Source organism: Anas acuta, chromosome 12, assembly GCF_963932015.1.
Source record: "Anas acuta chromosome 12, bAnaAcu1.1, whole genome shotgun sequence".
Lineage (NCBI taxonomy): Eukaryota > Metazoa > Chordata > Aves > Anseriformes > Anatidae > Anas > Anas acuta.
The window spans coordinates 10,730,150-10,745,520 of NC_088990.1; the positions used below are offsets into that span (position 1 = coordinate 10,730,150).

The 15,371-nt window shown below is 39.9% G+C and overlaps 1 protein-coding gene across 4 annotated transcripts in view; it reads right to left on the reverse strand.

The window, feature by feature from the left end:
* SPPL2A (signal peptide peptidase like 2A) overlaps window positions 1–15,118 on the reverse strand; it is a 28,879-nt gene extending 13,761 nt beyond the window's left edge. The window contains exons 1-7 of one of the 4 annotated variants that reach the window (XM_068695377.1): window positions 14,885–15,118; window positions 11,152–11,271; window positions 9,790–9,972; window positions 8,919–9,008; window positions 5,649–5,782; window positions 3,262–3,413; window positions 188–284 (exon numbers count right to left, since the gene is read on the reverse strand). In XM_068695377.1, the coding sequence (XP_068551478.1) occupies window positions 188–284; window positions 3,262–3,413; window positions 5,649–5,782; window positions 8,919–9,008; window positions 9,790–9,972; window positions 11,152–11,271; window positions 14,885–14,938 (830 nt within the window). In that variant the 5' untranslated portion in view covers window positions 14,939–15,118. The remainder of the gene's footprint in view (window positions 1–187; window positions 285–3,261; window positions 3,414–5,648; window positions 5,783–8,918; window positions 9,009–9,789; window positions 9,973–11,151; window positions 11,272–14,884) is intronic. The other 3 variants (XM_068695379.1, XM_068695378.1, XM_068695380.1) reach the window with 3 other exon arrangements.
* Between the last annotated feature and the right edge of the window lie 253 nt (window positions 15,119–15,371).

A 15,371-nucleotide genomic window follows, 5' to 3' on the forward strand; every position in this document is an offset into this window, starting at 1 on the left:
AAAGCGTTCTCATCCAGAGACGCCCCTCTCCCGCCCCTTTGTTTCATCAGCGCTCAAGTGGGTGGCATTATTCTTCCAACTGCAGACTTTATCAAACTACACTCATGTTTTCACACTACCTCTAGTAGCGACAAGAAAAAAAAAAACAACAAAAGAAACATTGTAAGAATTGAAAGGTGTCCAATACCTGCACTGTCCAAATGGTATTTCTCCGATTAGTGCAGCAAGACAGTTGTACAGGCTTGTTGCAGATGCCAAGCAGAAGACTGATATTATAACATACACTAGATAAAAAGAATGGGTGGTAGGAATCAGTGACAAAATACAATGGGAGCAAATACAGCAAACAGGTATCAAACACAAGGATGCACATATGATTTAAACTGTTTACAGCTATAGTGCTACTTGGTACATTGTCATTGGAGACCCCAGTTACAGATCACTGCATAGTGCTAGATTCTGAAATGTCTCTTCCATGAAAAGAGTTCTCTTCAAGACCTGAGTTTTTAATATTTTTATTTTTTATTAAAAAAAACAAAACAAAACACTTTTTTCCTTTATTTAAGGAGAAAAGTGGTCTGATACTGCCTTCACATACTTTTCTTTGTTTATGTTTAAAACTGAAGTGCTCTTTTACAACTGCCAGCCTTCTCAATTACTGATAATACTTACTCCTCACTTCAAATTTATATCTGTAGTCATCTTGTCTGCTAATGTATAAAAATTTCAGCAATCTCTAGCTCTGACTGATGATTTAAATAGCATTTTAAGATACTATACACCTTCCAAAATTTCTGATTAGCTAAGAACCACCTCCTTGGGAAGAGACTTCATACACTGTGTTCCAACTTAGGGTATACTGCCTATTCTAAGCACCCTGAAATACAGGTGGACAATAAAAACAGTTGTTTACATGTTTTTTGTTTTTGTTTTATTGTAACAAAGGTCTGGCTAGAAATTGACTCTAACATCTATAGGGAATTTACTGAAAAATAGGCAAGACAGGTGTACTCGTTTTGGCTGGTATAGAGTTAATTTTCTCCATAGCATCTCCTACAGTGCTATGTTTTGGATTGGTGACCAAGGCAGCATTGATAACACACCACTGCAAATAGGCTGAGTAATGTTGTCTGTCTTTCCAAATAACCATTATACATGATGAAGCCCTGCTTTCCTGGAAGTAGCCAAATACTTGCCCTTCCGATGGGAAGCGATGTTCCAATTCCTCATTTTGCTTTGCTTGTGTACACAGCTTTTACTTTACCTACTAAAGTGTCCCCATCTCAACCCATGAGTTTCTTCTCTTTTGCCCTTCTGATTCTCTCCCCCACACCACTGCAGGGGAGCAAAGCAGCAGCTTTTTGCTGGTAACACCCCCACTGGTGCTTCAGTTACAGAATTAAACTACAGGTGATGAAGTAAATTTAAATTTACTGCTTTAAGCAAATGCACTTAGCACCTCTAGTACGGCAACAGAAAAATGCACAATTGTGTCAGTAGTGGTGTCGTGCTTTAAAGACCATGATTATGGTATATTTGTAACAAAAGTTTATCCGTACTTGTGGAAATTCTGGTTTGTACATTCAAGATAGTTCTGTTGTAGTACTGCAAGGTGTTAAAGCACTATGCCATTGTGATTTCTTTAAAGATCATACGCTTTTAATACTATTCCATCTGTAAAGTTATAAAAGGTTGAGCACTTTTGTAAGTGAACCCAAGATAGCAACAGAACCAATAAAAGCGAGAAAACCTGAGGGAGTGTCTGGATTTTTTTAAAAACTATTTGCTTTTCCTCCACACCCTCTGGTTTAATATGAGTAGTACCTTCAGATTTTGAGTTTTATGTTAACACAGACCTGCTCAGAATTCATTCCAGCGCCAGAAAGGCATCATACCAGCAACAACAAAGTAAAAACAAGAAAACAGCCCAAACCTTAAGTTGTTATTTAAGTTTAGACATAAAATATGCAAGGAACCCTAGAAACTTATAAAGATCTGGGATTTAGTCTACACAGAGAAGCTGGCAGCAAGTGAATTTTTCTAGCTTTACTGACTACTCGATGCTGTCTCCAAGTACTGATGTTAGGACTCACATTCACACACTATAGTGATCACAACAACATAGTGGGGTTTTATCGTTGTTTGGTTTTATGTGTAATTATACGCAGAATTTTCCCATAGGACAGCTTACCATACCATGGAAACAGCTTGTATCTGCTTCAAAGTGCAGACACTAAGGCTTCTTCACAAAAATCTGTTACATATTCGCTTTGAACCCTTCACATTTCTTCCTGTCCCCAACTAACTTATCCTTTTCATTTCCCCTCCTTTAAGAGGCCTCATTCTTCACTCCAGTCCCCTCTCCCTTTCCCCTTTAAGAGACCTTTTTCATCACTTCTTCCAAAATTTCACCTGAAACTAGGAGTAAACAGGAAGTTTTTAAGCTAAACCTTTTAATCAAATCAAAAGATTCATCAGTCTTTTTTTTTTGTGACATGTTTAGCCAAGGTATCAATGCCCATAGAATCAAGTTAACCAAATGTAAACAAAATCAGAAGTCAGCATGGTGAAGTTTCTTCCGCAGAAGAAGGACAGTAACCTGGTAACAAATTATTGGAAAGAGTGAATTCAGGAAGCTTTCAGAATGAAAGACACATTGTTCACACTAAGAAGTGTGATTTAAAACAGTAAATGCTTTCTGGTTGCATAATTTGAGGGCAGGAAGAAAAAAAAGTCAACAGTTTGGAAACTAAGTTTTACTGGAATTGCATCATTCAAGAAATTGCCTTATTGCTAGTATGCCTCAGTTTATTCCATTACGGGAATGAATGCCATTTAGCTTGATACTTCAATTAGGGCACTGCAACCACAAACTCAAGGTCAATGTTGCGATACCCCCAAAAATCTTTTACTCTAAAGACTATTAAAGTGTCATTGACATCCTCCTAAAAACATCAGCATATATCATTTACTTTTGTTTGTGGGTTTTGTTTTTTTTGTTGGCAGTCACCAGTCACCTCTCCTCCACATTACTTCACTCAGAATAAGCACCATCCAGGCAGACTCTAAGGCAGTAGAAGAAAGCTTCTTCCTTCGTTTTTAATTAGCAGCTACATCTTTTCAACCCTCTACTCATAGATGTACAGTACAATTAACAAAGTTACATTAATTTTAGTTTAGAAATCTAGCTTTTCAGACTTAGACACTTAAAATCATGCAGAAAAAAAAAAAAGACAAAGGAGATTATCCTTTCTTTCTTACCTAGCCACTTGTAGAAGAAATAAAGTAAGATCAGCATTACACAACAGATGACGACAAACAAGATAACAGTTAGAGGAGTGAAAGTAACATTTTCTTCCTTTTTCCGTCTTGTTTCTCTCTCCCCAGGACTTGCTGTTGCTTTCAAATTCTCACTGTATTAGGAAAATGACACTTACTTCAGATGAGAGATTATGGTAAACTTTTACTACAATCACAATTTTTTATTACAAATCATTTTGACCAACGGCATTTAGGTCTAAACCTTATTATTATCAGAATTCAAGCTTTTCAGAAAAAATGGTATGCTTTTTGTTTGAGTTTCTCTCCACTTTTTTTGATGGAGATGTGCACTTCTAGCTTAGCATAGATCACAAGGAAAAGATTCTTAACTGCCCTTCTTTTACAACAATACTGGGATTGCCAACATTAATGAGAATTCCCAATCAAAATCCTGATCGGCGTGAGGAAAAGCTGCCCAATATAAAAACTCTTAACCTCTTCAGGATGCGCGTACTCAGCTTTGTTAGCACATCGCCTCTGACTACAAAGTATCTTGGGCTAAATGTAGTCAATCTCTGTAAAAAATTAAAATCCATGTGTTTAAAACCTCAATTATATAACACTGAGCATCTGCAAAAACACCTCATGTTAGCAGAATGAAACTAGCTAATGACTAATTCTTTTACCTTTATACCCCATAATTACAGAGTAAATGAACGTGTGTGTGTTAAACGAGACACTTTACATGTTCACCGGAAGTAAGATTTCTGTGCTTACATACTCCGTATTTATACCACACCATCCAAATCAGGAGCCAAATTGTTATGTTTTACTCTGTTCTTTGAGCAGACAGCCCTACTACTCTTTAAGTAAAGGCGCTAGTGAAACTTGCCCATCAGATAGCGTGTTCCCGACAAACCCCAGGGCCTACCTACAAAATGCTTAATTCAGCACTGAAACAACTACCTTCAAAAGAAAAAAGCCCATAGGAGCAAGACACTTTGTTAGATGAATCACCTTCTCAGAGAACATGCTTTGAATAAGCAGCTTAAAAAAAAAACTCACCCTAGACTTATGAAAGTACACTTCTAACAGATTTAATGTAATTACATTAGGACTTTTTTCCCCAATATGGGAAACAGCATCACATTTTGTTATTTTAGCATTCAGTGCAGCCACACCCTGAAGCACTGTAGGGTAAAAAAGAAGCATAATCACATCTAGCCTTTAAAAAAAGAATCCCCCCTTCTATTTCTTTAATCTTAAAATAAAATAAAAAAAAATCACTTAATATTTGCATAACAACTAGTGGGAAAGAGGAAGGCGCAGTTATCACATACAATCCACTCCCTGCTGTTGTGGGGAACAAAGCACTACTACCTAAATCTCCTGTTCTCTGTTGTAAAGTACACTGACTGGCACATTGCGTGTGCACAGACATCCAAGAAATGCTACAGGATAATACCATGCTCTGAAAGACCAGCTACAACCAGTTCAACCCCAGAGTAAAACCAGTTCTGTTAACCTGGTGTGCTTCACTTCACTCAACAAAGCTGCACACTCTCCCAACACTGTGCAGAAACCTCTCTTACCAGCTTGTTTCCTTGCATTTGCCACAAGCTATACCACACACACCCTTATGTCTCATTTCCCCTGCCTAGTCCCATAGCTGCTACTGCCCCAGCTCTGCTGCCAGATAACACACACAGCTGAGGCAGATAAGCCTTGGTGGACTTTGGCTGGAGCCACCCAGACACAACCCAACTGTGCTCCCCAGTGCTGCCAGTGACAGGGCTGTGGCACGGAGACATCCTCTTGGGTGGTGCTCAGCCAGCTGGAACAAGGCACTTGTATAGGTCCCCAGTGCAGACAGCGTTTACAGTTGTACCTCCTAGATCACTGGATTTTAAAGGTGTCGCTAAAATGCCTATTTTTTCACGGATAATGGAATATTCCAATGTCACAACATTAACTCTCACTCATCCTGCCAAGAGCTGCATTATCACTCAGGGACTTTTACAACCTACTGCTTAGGGTTCCCTGAAGACCTACTGAGAGATAGAGCAGAGGAAGACACCAGGAAAGTAGAAAGGGAAGCGTACATTATGTTATGTTTTCTTGCATGCCTGTCAAACTGGTCTTCAGACTCTTCTCATCCAGAAATACTGTTATCAAAGACTCATGATTTTAAGCAGAAAACCCTAAGCAGTTTAGGTCACAACAGTTTTGTTATTTTTTTAAAGGTTACATAGATGATCAAGAAGCTTAAGCATCTAATTGCACCTCAATCACCCTAAAAAAAAAAATCATGTCTTACTAATCGTAACTAGAGATTTCACAAAACTTGTAGTCCACATAATATAAGCAGTTCTGTCGTGCAGACTTACAGTTCTGCTACTCCACTCCAGTAGCCTCCTAGTGCCACAGTGAACACAGCAATTAGGAAGATGACAACCATACTGCAATCAAACTCTGGCAAAGGCGGTGAATATAGAGTCACATTAATGTCATTTCCGAGAGTCTGAAAAAGAACATACAAATTACTTCATAAAGACAAGAAAGAAATTATACCACTTAATTTCCAACAAGGCACACAACATGATTTCCTGCTCTTAACCCTACACAATGGTAACAAGGACATTTTCAACTTACTGCATAACATATCCCATATTCTTGTCTTGGTCATTGTAAAGATGCAGTGTCTACCATGCCACCTTCCCAGATAACCAGGTTAGAAAGCGGCTTTATTACTACTGCTGTGGTAAATATGGACACCACAAGGCAAAACGGTACTTCTTTGCAATCTTTCAATGCTTCTGAGAAGTTGTACCTACCCCTAATCCAAATGTTTTTTATCCCACAAATATACCATGTGCTACCAAAGACTTAGGTTCTGCAGGAGGGCATATCTGGAGTCAATTACCTTGAAATACAGACTCACAGGTCCACTGAGATATGAGTAGAGATCTGCCTCTAGCTATTGAAGCCACAAAACTCACAGCACAGATAAAGACAAGATGCTTCAGACAGGACACAGTAAAAACTCATGGTGACAGAAAGATTTAAAAATAATTTTTCACAAACACAACTTGAGATGGATTCATAAACAAAAGAAAGCAATTTCACATAACTTAAATGCTTCGATGCGACTGAAAGGTGAGATTTAAACAAAGAAAGGGTGACAATTTGACAGAAAGTGAGGAAGGTTAGCTGTTGTTGAAGTCAAGGCACCTAAAGCAACACTGCAGTGAAAACAGACTTCAGAGATGTGGTAGAACAGATTTGTTAACAGTGGGATGTGGGATAAAAAAAGAAGAGATGAACATGTCGGGCAAGTTTGGCTACAGGAAGATCAAATTGGCAGTGGTGAGACTGAATAGGAAGCTGAGTAGTGTAGTGGAATACATGGGCCACATGTGAAGACAGCAGATTCATTTCAGCATCTGAATTATCTAATTACAGAATTAACCTTACTGCAGCCTAAAGAAGTCAATCATTCATTTGCCTCAAGTTATGGCAGTTCAGATAATCACATTTTTAGAAAACATGAAAGAAAATTTAAGTGTTGGTAAAATACTACTGTATGAAGTGATATATAACATTACATAAAGGCAAAACAAACAAATTACAGTACCCTGTAGGTGGAAGACAAAAGGAAAAAAACTAATGGCTTGTACATTTTTCGTATTCAACTCCAATACATCTAATCCCAGTTTTTCCTTTAAATTCCATGAATTCAATAAAGCAAAATTCACATTAGAATCGAGAACAATTATTTCATTTTGTTCCGCTCTTCACTGAAAATTTCTGAAATCTTCTGAAATCTCAGCTGCTACCACAGAGAGCACTATAACCAAATACAGCCCATCAGGTAACAGCTCAGCAAGAGAGCAGCTCACTTCCTAAATGGCCTCTAAAACTGACAAGATTCCTCACAAACCCAATTCAAACATTCTAAGAAACAGTAAAAAGAATGCTTACACCAACTGGCTCCCCTCAGACTGTGCTGACTCTCTCTTCTAGTTAAAAAGAGAGAATTGGAAGCCATAAAGAGCATTAAAATGTAATATGCAGCTGTACTAGGAAGACTACAATTGCCAGCTTCTAAGCAGTACATATCATCCCTAACAGCTACTGCCAGTGACATGACAAAACCATGGCAAAAAATACATCAGAACTAGGAAAGGATCACTTGTAGGCAAGGCTTTGTTTCTTACTACTTTTATGAAGACAGTTTCTTTAAGACAAAAATTATTTTTCCCCCTCAATTCAACAGCAGCATGAGACATCACCTGGCATACTTGTCTACTAGCAAAGTTATTTGGTGAATTATTGTAGCTGCACAGGAGCAATTCTGTGTGATACCACCCTAAACCACACTAGCCAATCAAGTGATGCAGAGAAGTTTTAGAACAAATCAGGGATCTAACCTTGCCCTAATTGCCCCCCAAGTTAGCAGGGCATGTATAAAAATCACTCAGCTAAACACACAATGCTTGCTTCCTTGAATGAATAAGTTTCAAGAAAGAGGACAACCTAAACCGAAACTCAGTATTCTTCAGTGATTAGGGCAGACTGAGGAGTGTTACCGCAAACCTTCAAGTCACATCAATGCTCTATAAGAACCAAACTTTAATGGAAAAATAAAAAAAAAAAAAAGGAGAAAACAACCAAAGTCCCAGATATCTTGGGACAGTTTCAGTTCACATACTTACCTAAGCCAACTTCCCACGGCAGCTCTGAAGGTTAAGAGCAGAAATGGTGAAACAAGCTTGCAAATTTAATCCAAGGAGCTAAAACTACACAGGTTACTGCTAGCCTCTGCTATTCATAGAAAAACATGTGCAGTGCAACTCCTGCCTAGCAAAGCTATTTAACACTAAATACACAAACAAAACAACAGAAAGCAAACCACCACCAACAAAAATTCCACACCCAAGAAAACATAGTTTTCTTTAAAACTTTCTGCAACATTCTGTATCCTAATATTACACATCAAGGAAAAGAAACTAAAAGAAGAAACTAAAAGAAGAAAAAACAAACCACAACAAAAACCCCCTGCAAGTGTAGGAGATACCACAACTGCCAGATTTTAAAGACATAAACTTGGCATCTTATCATGAACTCATCAGCAGAAAACCAAACTATACCACCTAACCTGTGTATAACAGATGCTGTCATGCTATAGAAACAGAGCCTATGATCTTATAAAGGCAACAAAAATACAATATCCTTAAGATCCAACCTTATAAGGTACTGCTTGCTTACAAAATATCATGCTGCTTAATACAAGTTCAGCTGTTCTAGTTTCTGTGCAAAAGGAATAGCCTTCTCAGCCTATAGCTCTTGACATTTGCCAAGCACCTGCAATTTTATACAAGTCTACTGGAAGGGTGCTTATCTTGTTTAGGATGAAGATTTCAAAGATTACCCTCAAACCATTATTGTGTCCCATTCTTAGTGTTCTAATTAAACATTCTCTTAAATTGACTTGAAGAAGGAAGTCTTTCCATGATTTAATACCCATCCCCTTCTGTGAATCTTTATCTATGCCCATCCAAATCAGGAAGACTTTCATATTTGATATTAATTTTTATTTATTTCATCAAAAACCTAAGTCTATACAAACCATAAAATGCTGAAATTATATTACTTACCAGCTGCATATCCACAATGTCATTGTATCTTATAAGAGCAACTGGTAGAGTCACATTTTCAAAATCAGTCTTGTTATCTGAAGGAGGAGCCTAGAACAGAAAGTATCAGTGGTAAGTGTATTGAGCCCAAACAGGTGCAGATTATCCTTTAAATTTCAGTGAATTTGTAGGAAGAAAAATTGAGCTAGTTCATCTCCTTTTCCTAGGGATTAATGAAGACAGATGTACTTTGGTCAAAACAGGTGATGTTACCACCACATCTGGATTTAGTAAGGTCCCGTGCTTTTATAGTATTATAAAGAATAAACAAAACTTGGTTTTTAAACTTGTTTTAGAAGCATAGGAAATAACCTCACGATAATCACACAAATTCTGAAATTGCAAATATTTGTATTTATATTTTGCAGCTGTAACGGAGAACAACAAAAGCAGAAGTATCTGTAGCATCTCCATACCTTCTTTATTTCCAGCTTCGGATGAAATACTTTACGTTTGTCATGTGTTTAAAACAAAATATCTAAGAAGATGAGGAGTTCAGAGTTTGCTGAAATTATGGAATGACAATGACAAGCATTTGCATTCATAAGTATGATTAAAGATACAAGCAAAGATAGAAGTTCAGCTGTGGATACTTTTAGATGATGCAACACAGCATTGCACAGAGCTATTTCAGAATGACCCCTTTGGTCCCTTGAAGAGCAGCAGCACTAGCGCTGTGCTCAGTGGGGAAGGTTACCTCATGCTGGAATCCCACACATTCCTGTAGTCCCCTGCTTCTGGGACTTCTGAGCTATCTCTGCACAGCAATGACTTGGACCAAATAGATAGGATATTATTTTACTACAAAAGAAAATCATAGTTTGTAACTTACCAGCCTAGCTTTACTGGCAATCAACAGCATTTTAGCACCTGCTCTTTGAGCAATTCTTGCTTTCTCCAGAAAAGTGCAGTTTCCTCTCATCACTACAACTGCTTTGTCCTTCATTAAGCCAGAAGGAACTTCAGAAGAATTGCAGAGTACTGTAGAAGTCAGGTTTTCCAGAGTCCTAAAAGTCTGCAAAGAGAAGAGGAGCAGAAAGCATGAAAGAAGCAAATCTGATAATGCAAACTTATCTGTAAGACTATCCCTAATTGGAGGTTTGCCAGAAAGAGGCATAACAGAAAGGAATAATGGATTCAGAAATATAAAATCAGGGCAGCAGTTTCTACAGCCGACAATACTGAAGGATGTTTAGAACATCATATAGCCAAAATACCTGGCTGTTCTAAGTACAGTTTCCCAGCAGTTGTAATTCAAACATACAACTCTGGCTACATAGAAAAAATCACTGCCTATAGTTCTGGAGAATCCAGCATATAGTTCAAGTTACTTCCAGATTTTTCAGGGGAACAACAAACAAACAAAGCAACCCACCACTAACTGATATAATGTAACCAGAGTTTTGAAGTATAATACCTGTTCAGAAACAGTTGGCAAACTTAAAAATGTATTACTTTAAAAAAAAAAAAAAAAGTTTCAGTTCAAGATTGACAATGATTTTAAACTTGTCAGTTTTGTTTAGTTAGGCATGACATCTCAGTGGCCAAAGTAAAACAGCAAAGATGTTTGGACTGACAAATTATTTTTATTCTGTTTTGCATTGAGTAAACCTGCTAATGAATGACAGAAGGGAAGGAGGAGAAATGAGAAAAATACTGCTGCCTTGATCACTTCCAAACATTAAGTATCTCCTGTTTATAGGAAAAATGCCTAAAGAAAATATTTGTTTCTGCCTCACACCCAAGATCATCTGAAATATCTCCTCTTTCACCACATAAGAAAAGTTACAAGACAGTTAAATGGGAGAGCAAACTGACAAACTGATATAAGAAATCTTTCACAAGTTTACAACATTTTTATAAACAAAGAAAAATTTTACTCCCAAATCTAAAACTTGGATATACTGTTGACACCCAAAGGAAAAAAAAAAAACTCATTTAAATCTGGTTTTAAGCACAGACAGAATAGCATCTTTATAAACTTTAAAAACTTACTTTTTACAGTACAGAAACATTCTCTATATGGATCTCTTTCTACTAGTACACAGAGATCTTTCATTTCTGTGGGTGGAGGATGCAATTGTATTCAGTATAGTACCAATTTAACACCAAAAAAAGTGAAGACCAGTTATAGCTGACCCACACTCATCTCGTGTTGTAGTTCTCTTAGAAAATACGACTCTTAACTACTTACAGCATTGTTCAGACTGTCTGGAAGAGAGATCCAATTAGAATTGTAAACTATGCAGTAATCCTTTGTTACTGGAGGTACACCATTTCCAGAAGCGTGCAGGATTCCCTCATCTGCATTTATCTGAAATAAACCAAGGTGTTCCAAATTAAACAAAGTTTAGACCATGAGTATACAGGTCTTCTCCTAAAAAGCTGTTAGGAAAGAGAAAGAGCCTTTAGAGATGATATACATACATTTAACTTACTTGTACAATGGCTAGTTTCATGATAGAGAGGTAGCTGGGGAGCAGGATGGAAAACTAGTGAGGAGCTAGTCAGATTCAGAACCCTATACTTTCCAAGAGAAGTGTATGATTTTACATAGAAAGGCATTAAAACAGGATATAGAAAAGTGGATTAAAGTCCTTGCCTGTTTGCAAAATTTAGAATATCCCCTACTAGTAAAGGTATTACATGGCAATACCTAGAATACTTTCTAATTAAATAATCTTAAGCACAGAGACCAATTACTGTACTTTAAAAAGAATTTGTCTAAAGAAATCCTGGTCTCTCATTTAGAGTAATCTCATTAGATTACTCTTAAAGTCCCTCATGTAACATAATTTCTCGTATTTACTATAAAATACATATACATTTTAAAACCTGTGTTAATTTTAGTGATTAACATACACTAACACTGTACTACTTGTATACTATATATGTAAGTACATGAAAGTAATGTATATTACATGTGTTATCCTAGTGTTAATATATTAATAAAGGCCAGGTTTCTATGTGGATCAACAAACTGATTGAGGATTAGATGTAGTTACAGCTGCAGAGTAGTGAAAACCAATAAGCATCATTTGTATCTCAAACAAGCATCACCTTAAGAAAAATGCTGGATGATCTCATTTTGTCTGTTTTTTCTTGAGAAAAAGACTGACCTTAACATCAGGAAGTATCAATATATTAAAAAAAGAAAAAAAATAATCCTGTTGTAGACTTCAGGTTTGTCTGAAAGAATACTGAGATACTAAGCTAAAAGTAGGCATGGCAGGGGGGTAAATCCCAAATATTTGGCAGATGTACGATACTAATCAATGAATGCTACAGAAGTATTTCTGCTCAGGCTAACGTATCAGTATTCTACAGCAAGTGAGACCTACTAAGAAAAGAAAAACATGTGATGATATTGTTTCTGAGGTTTATGCCTGCCTGGTTTGAATAGCAAGAAACCTTCTTCAGAGGAATCCATTATATTTGCCACAGTGCGTGAACATCTGCTGGGAGAACTGTGTCAGAGGGCCTGAGCACATTAACTGTTTAACATACAACAGTTATTCAGATGTCAGATAAAATAAATTGTTCCATAATTTATGGCCAGTACAAAATTAATCGAGCTTTCCTCTCAAATGTGCTCATCAGAAAGTATAAACCAATGGCAAATTAAAAGCAAAAAACTTCTAACAGGTGCAAAACCTCTCAGACATTTCCACCCATTGAAAGCTCTTTCTGTTCCACAAAGGAAAATAAGAATTTTCTGTGCTCCAGAAAATCAAGTGTTAATGCCACACAAGCACAAGTCTGTCTAAAAGAAGTGATTACTTGCTTATTTGATACGCATGTTTTGTTTGGCAAGCTTCCCTGCTCTAGGGATGAATTGGAGAATACAATTCTTGCTCACAAGATGGGGGAGGGAATACCAGAGCATGATGTTTACCCTGGTGCTGCTCTAAAGAGCGTTTAGAAGTTAAAAATAATAATAATAGAATGGCTCAGGTTGGAAAGGGCCTTAAAGATCATCTAGTTCCAACCCCCCTGCCACAGGCAGGGAGATAAACATGACACGCTACACCTCATTTGGAATATCACTATTGAAGTCATATTGCATCCTACTGAACTTTTAGTGTTTTACAATTACTACAGTTTCTTAGTTTCACAATGGATAAGGGCTACTAGATGGGATACAGGGCCTGTCCATAGGCTGACTTGTTCCAGCACAAAAATGTTTGCACCTGAAATAAAGGCATAACAGCTGTCTCTAAAGGTGTATCATCTACTTTTACTTTCAAGTTCAGACAATTCTCAATGGCCCTTCACCTTCAAACAGGTTTCATCCTGTTTTTGACAGGTGGTTCTCTCATTTCCCTCCTTCCTTTACCACCTTTAAACTGTTCTTGTATAACTCCTCATCTTTCACAGAAAAAAAAAAAATAATCTCATAGTGTCTCTTAATCCTTATTATTCCTAATACATTCCCCAGTCACAGTAGGGGTATAAGCTTGGGCTGACTGTTCCACTTACAGGTGTAGGGGTAATCCCATCCCGTAGAACACCTGAAGTTACGGGAACCAGGGGACAGAGTGATCAAGCCAAGCCTGTATTTACAATACCCATCACATTTAGCATCTAGATAAGACACAAGAAACTCAAATGTGCAGAACAGGAACAAAGTATTTTGTATGTAGCAAGTAACAACATGAACTTCAGAGAAATGTAAAAAGGTAGAAAAAACGAAGCATGAACAGCACAAGCAGCATCTTGCAGTTCTGCTATTGGCACTGCGACACAAACACTCCTTCCCTGGGGACATCGTGACCGGGGAACCAGTGCCTGTGCTCAGACAGCAGCGCTCCTTCCCCGCACATCAGCGCTATCTCCTCACCTTGTCACTCTTAGGGTACTGCTCTTGAGGCTCAAGGAGCTGACCTAAGTGCTCACCACTGCCAGAACAGGCCCATTGAAGCATTTGTAGAGCAAAAAAGGCAGGACACAGGGCCTGGAGTTTTACAGGCGGGCAGGAAAAGTCCTTTCCTCTGTCAGCAGCAACAAACCACTGGGTTAGGATCAGAGAGTAATGGCACTGCTGAGAAAACCCTAATACAGCTGATGAGAGCTGCACAGGGCTCACAAAGACCAAGGAAGCACTTTGCAAGGATGGACACAAGCTACTTCGCCCAATGCCATTCCTAAGGTGATTTAAAAACAAACAAACAAACACACACACACAAAAACAAACAAACAAACCAAACAAACAAAAACACAACCATTGTGCTCCATGCCTGCTGTTGTGAATATCAAGCTGTGACTGCCTACACAGGGAAGTACTCTGGATCCTGCCTTATCAAAACAAGCACAAATTACGTAAAAAAAAAAAAAAAAAAAAAAAAAAAAACAAGAAACAAAGAAAACAGACACCTGAGTGGAGCAGTACTTAATGGTGGCATACCCTTTATTTACATGGCTTCAACAGATTACGAAGGCTTTCGGTTTCCCCATTTCCCCTGCCAGAAGGGGAAGGTAGGCAGCAGGGCAGCCACCAGGCTCCCAGCGCACCGCACGTCAGGATGTGGGGAAAGGCTGCCAGGGCGCCCCGTCAAGCGACCAAACCGTCCCGCAGGACGGCCGAACAAACACAAAACCAGAACTCAGGCACACCACAAGCTCTCCCCACCACCCGCTGCCTGCCTTAGACCCCCCCCTGCCAAAATGGGAGCGCAGGGAGCGCTCCTCGCCGGGCCGGGCCGGGGCAGGGGAGCGGCGGGGCGCCGACCCGAGCAGGGCCCGGCCGCAGGCAGGCAGCTCGGGAGGGCTGCAACCGCCTCGGCCCGACCCAAAGCGGCCCCAGAGCGCTGCGGAGCCGGGTCCGGAACTCCCCCCCTCAGCACCGTACGGAGGAAGGGGCGGTTGGCAGCGCCCGGCCCGGCCCCGCCGCCTTCCCCGAGCTCTCCCGGCCCGGCGCAGCCCCTTACCGGCGGCAGCAGCAGGCCCCACAGCGCGGCGCACAGCAGCCCGGCAGCCCTCATCTTCCTCGGCCGCTGCCGGGGCCTCGCAGCGCCACCGGCTCCCGGAGCGGCTTCACTTCCTCTTCTGTCCCCCGCGGCCGCTGGGGGCTGCAGCCGCCGGCCCGAACGCCGCGGCCCCTGTGTGAGGCCGGCTGGCCCCGGCCTCGGGGCGGCGCTGCCGCTGGAGGTCCCCGGCTGCCCGCGGGCTCCCTCAGCTCGGGAGGGCTCGGAGGGGGCTGTGGTGAGGAGCCGGCGCTGTCCGCCCCCGTTTTGGGTCGTGGTTGGGCGCTCTGGGCTCGCAGCAGCTGGTTTCTGCCTAGCGGCTCCGAGGTGTTGGGTTTTGGTTACCTACCGCGGCCATCATAACCTGAAGGAGACGGTCGGGCTTGCCCCAAGTCTACAGAGACAAATGTGTGTCGCCTCCCTAAAGTCTTTTGCCGTGAGCGGGCACAAA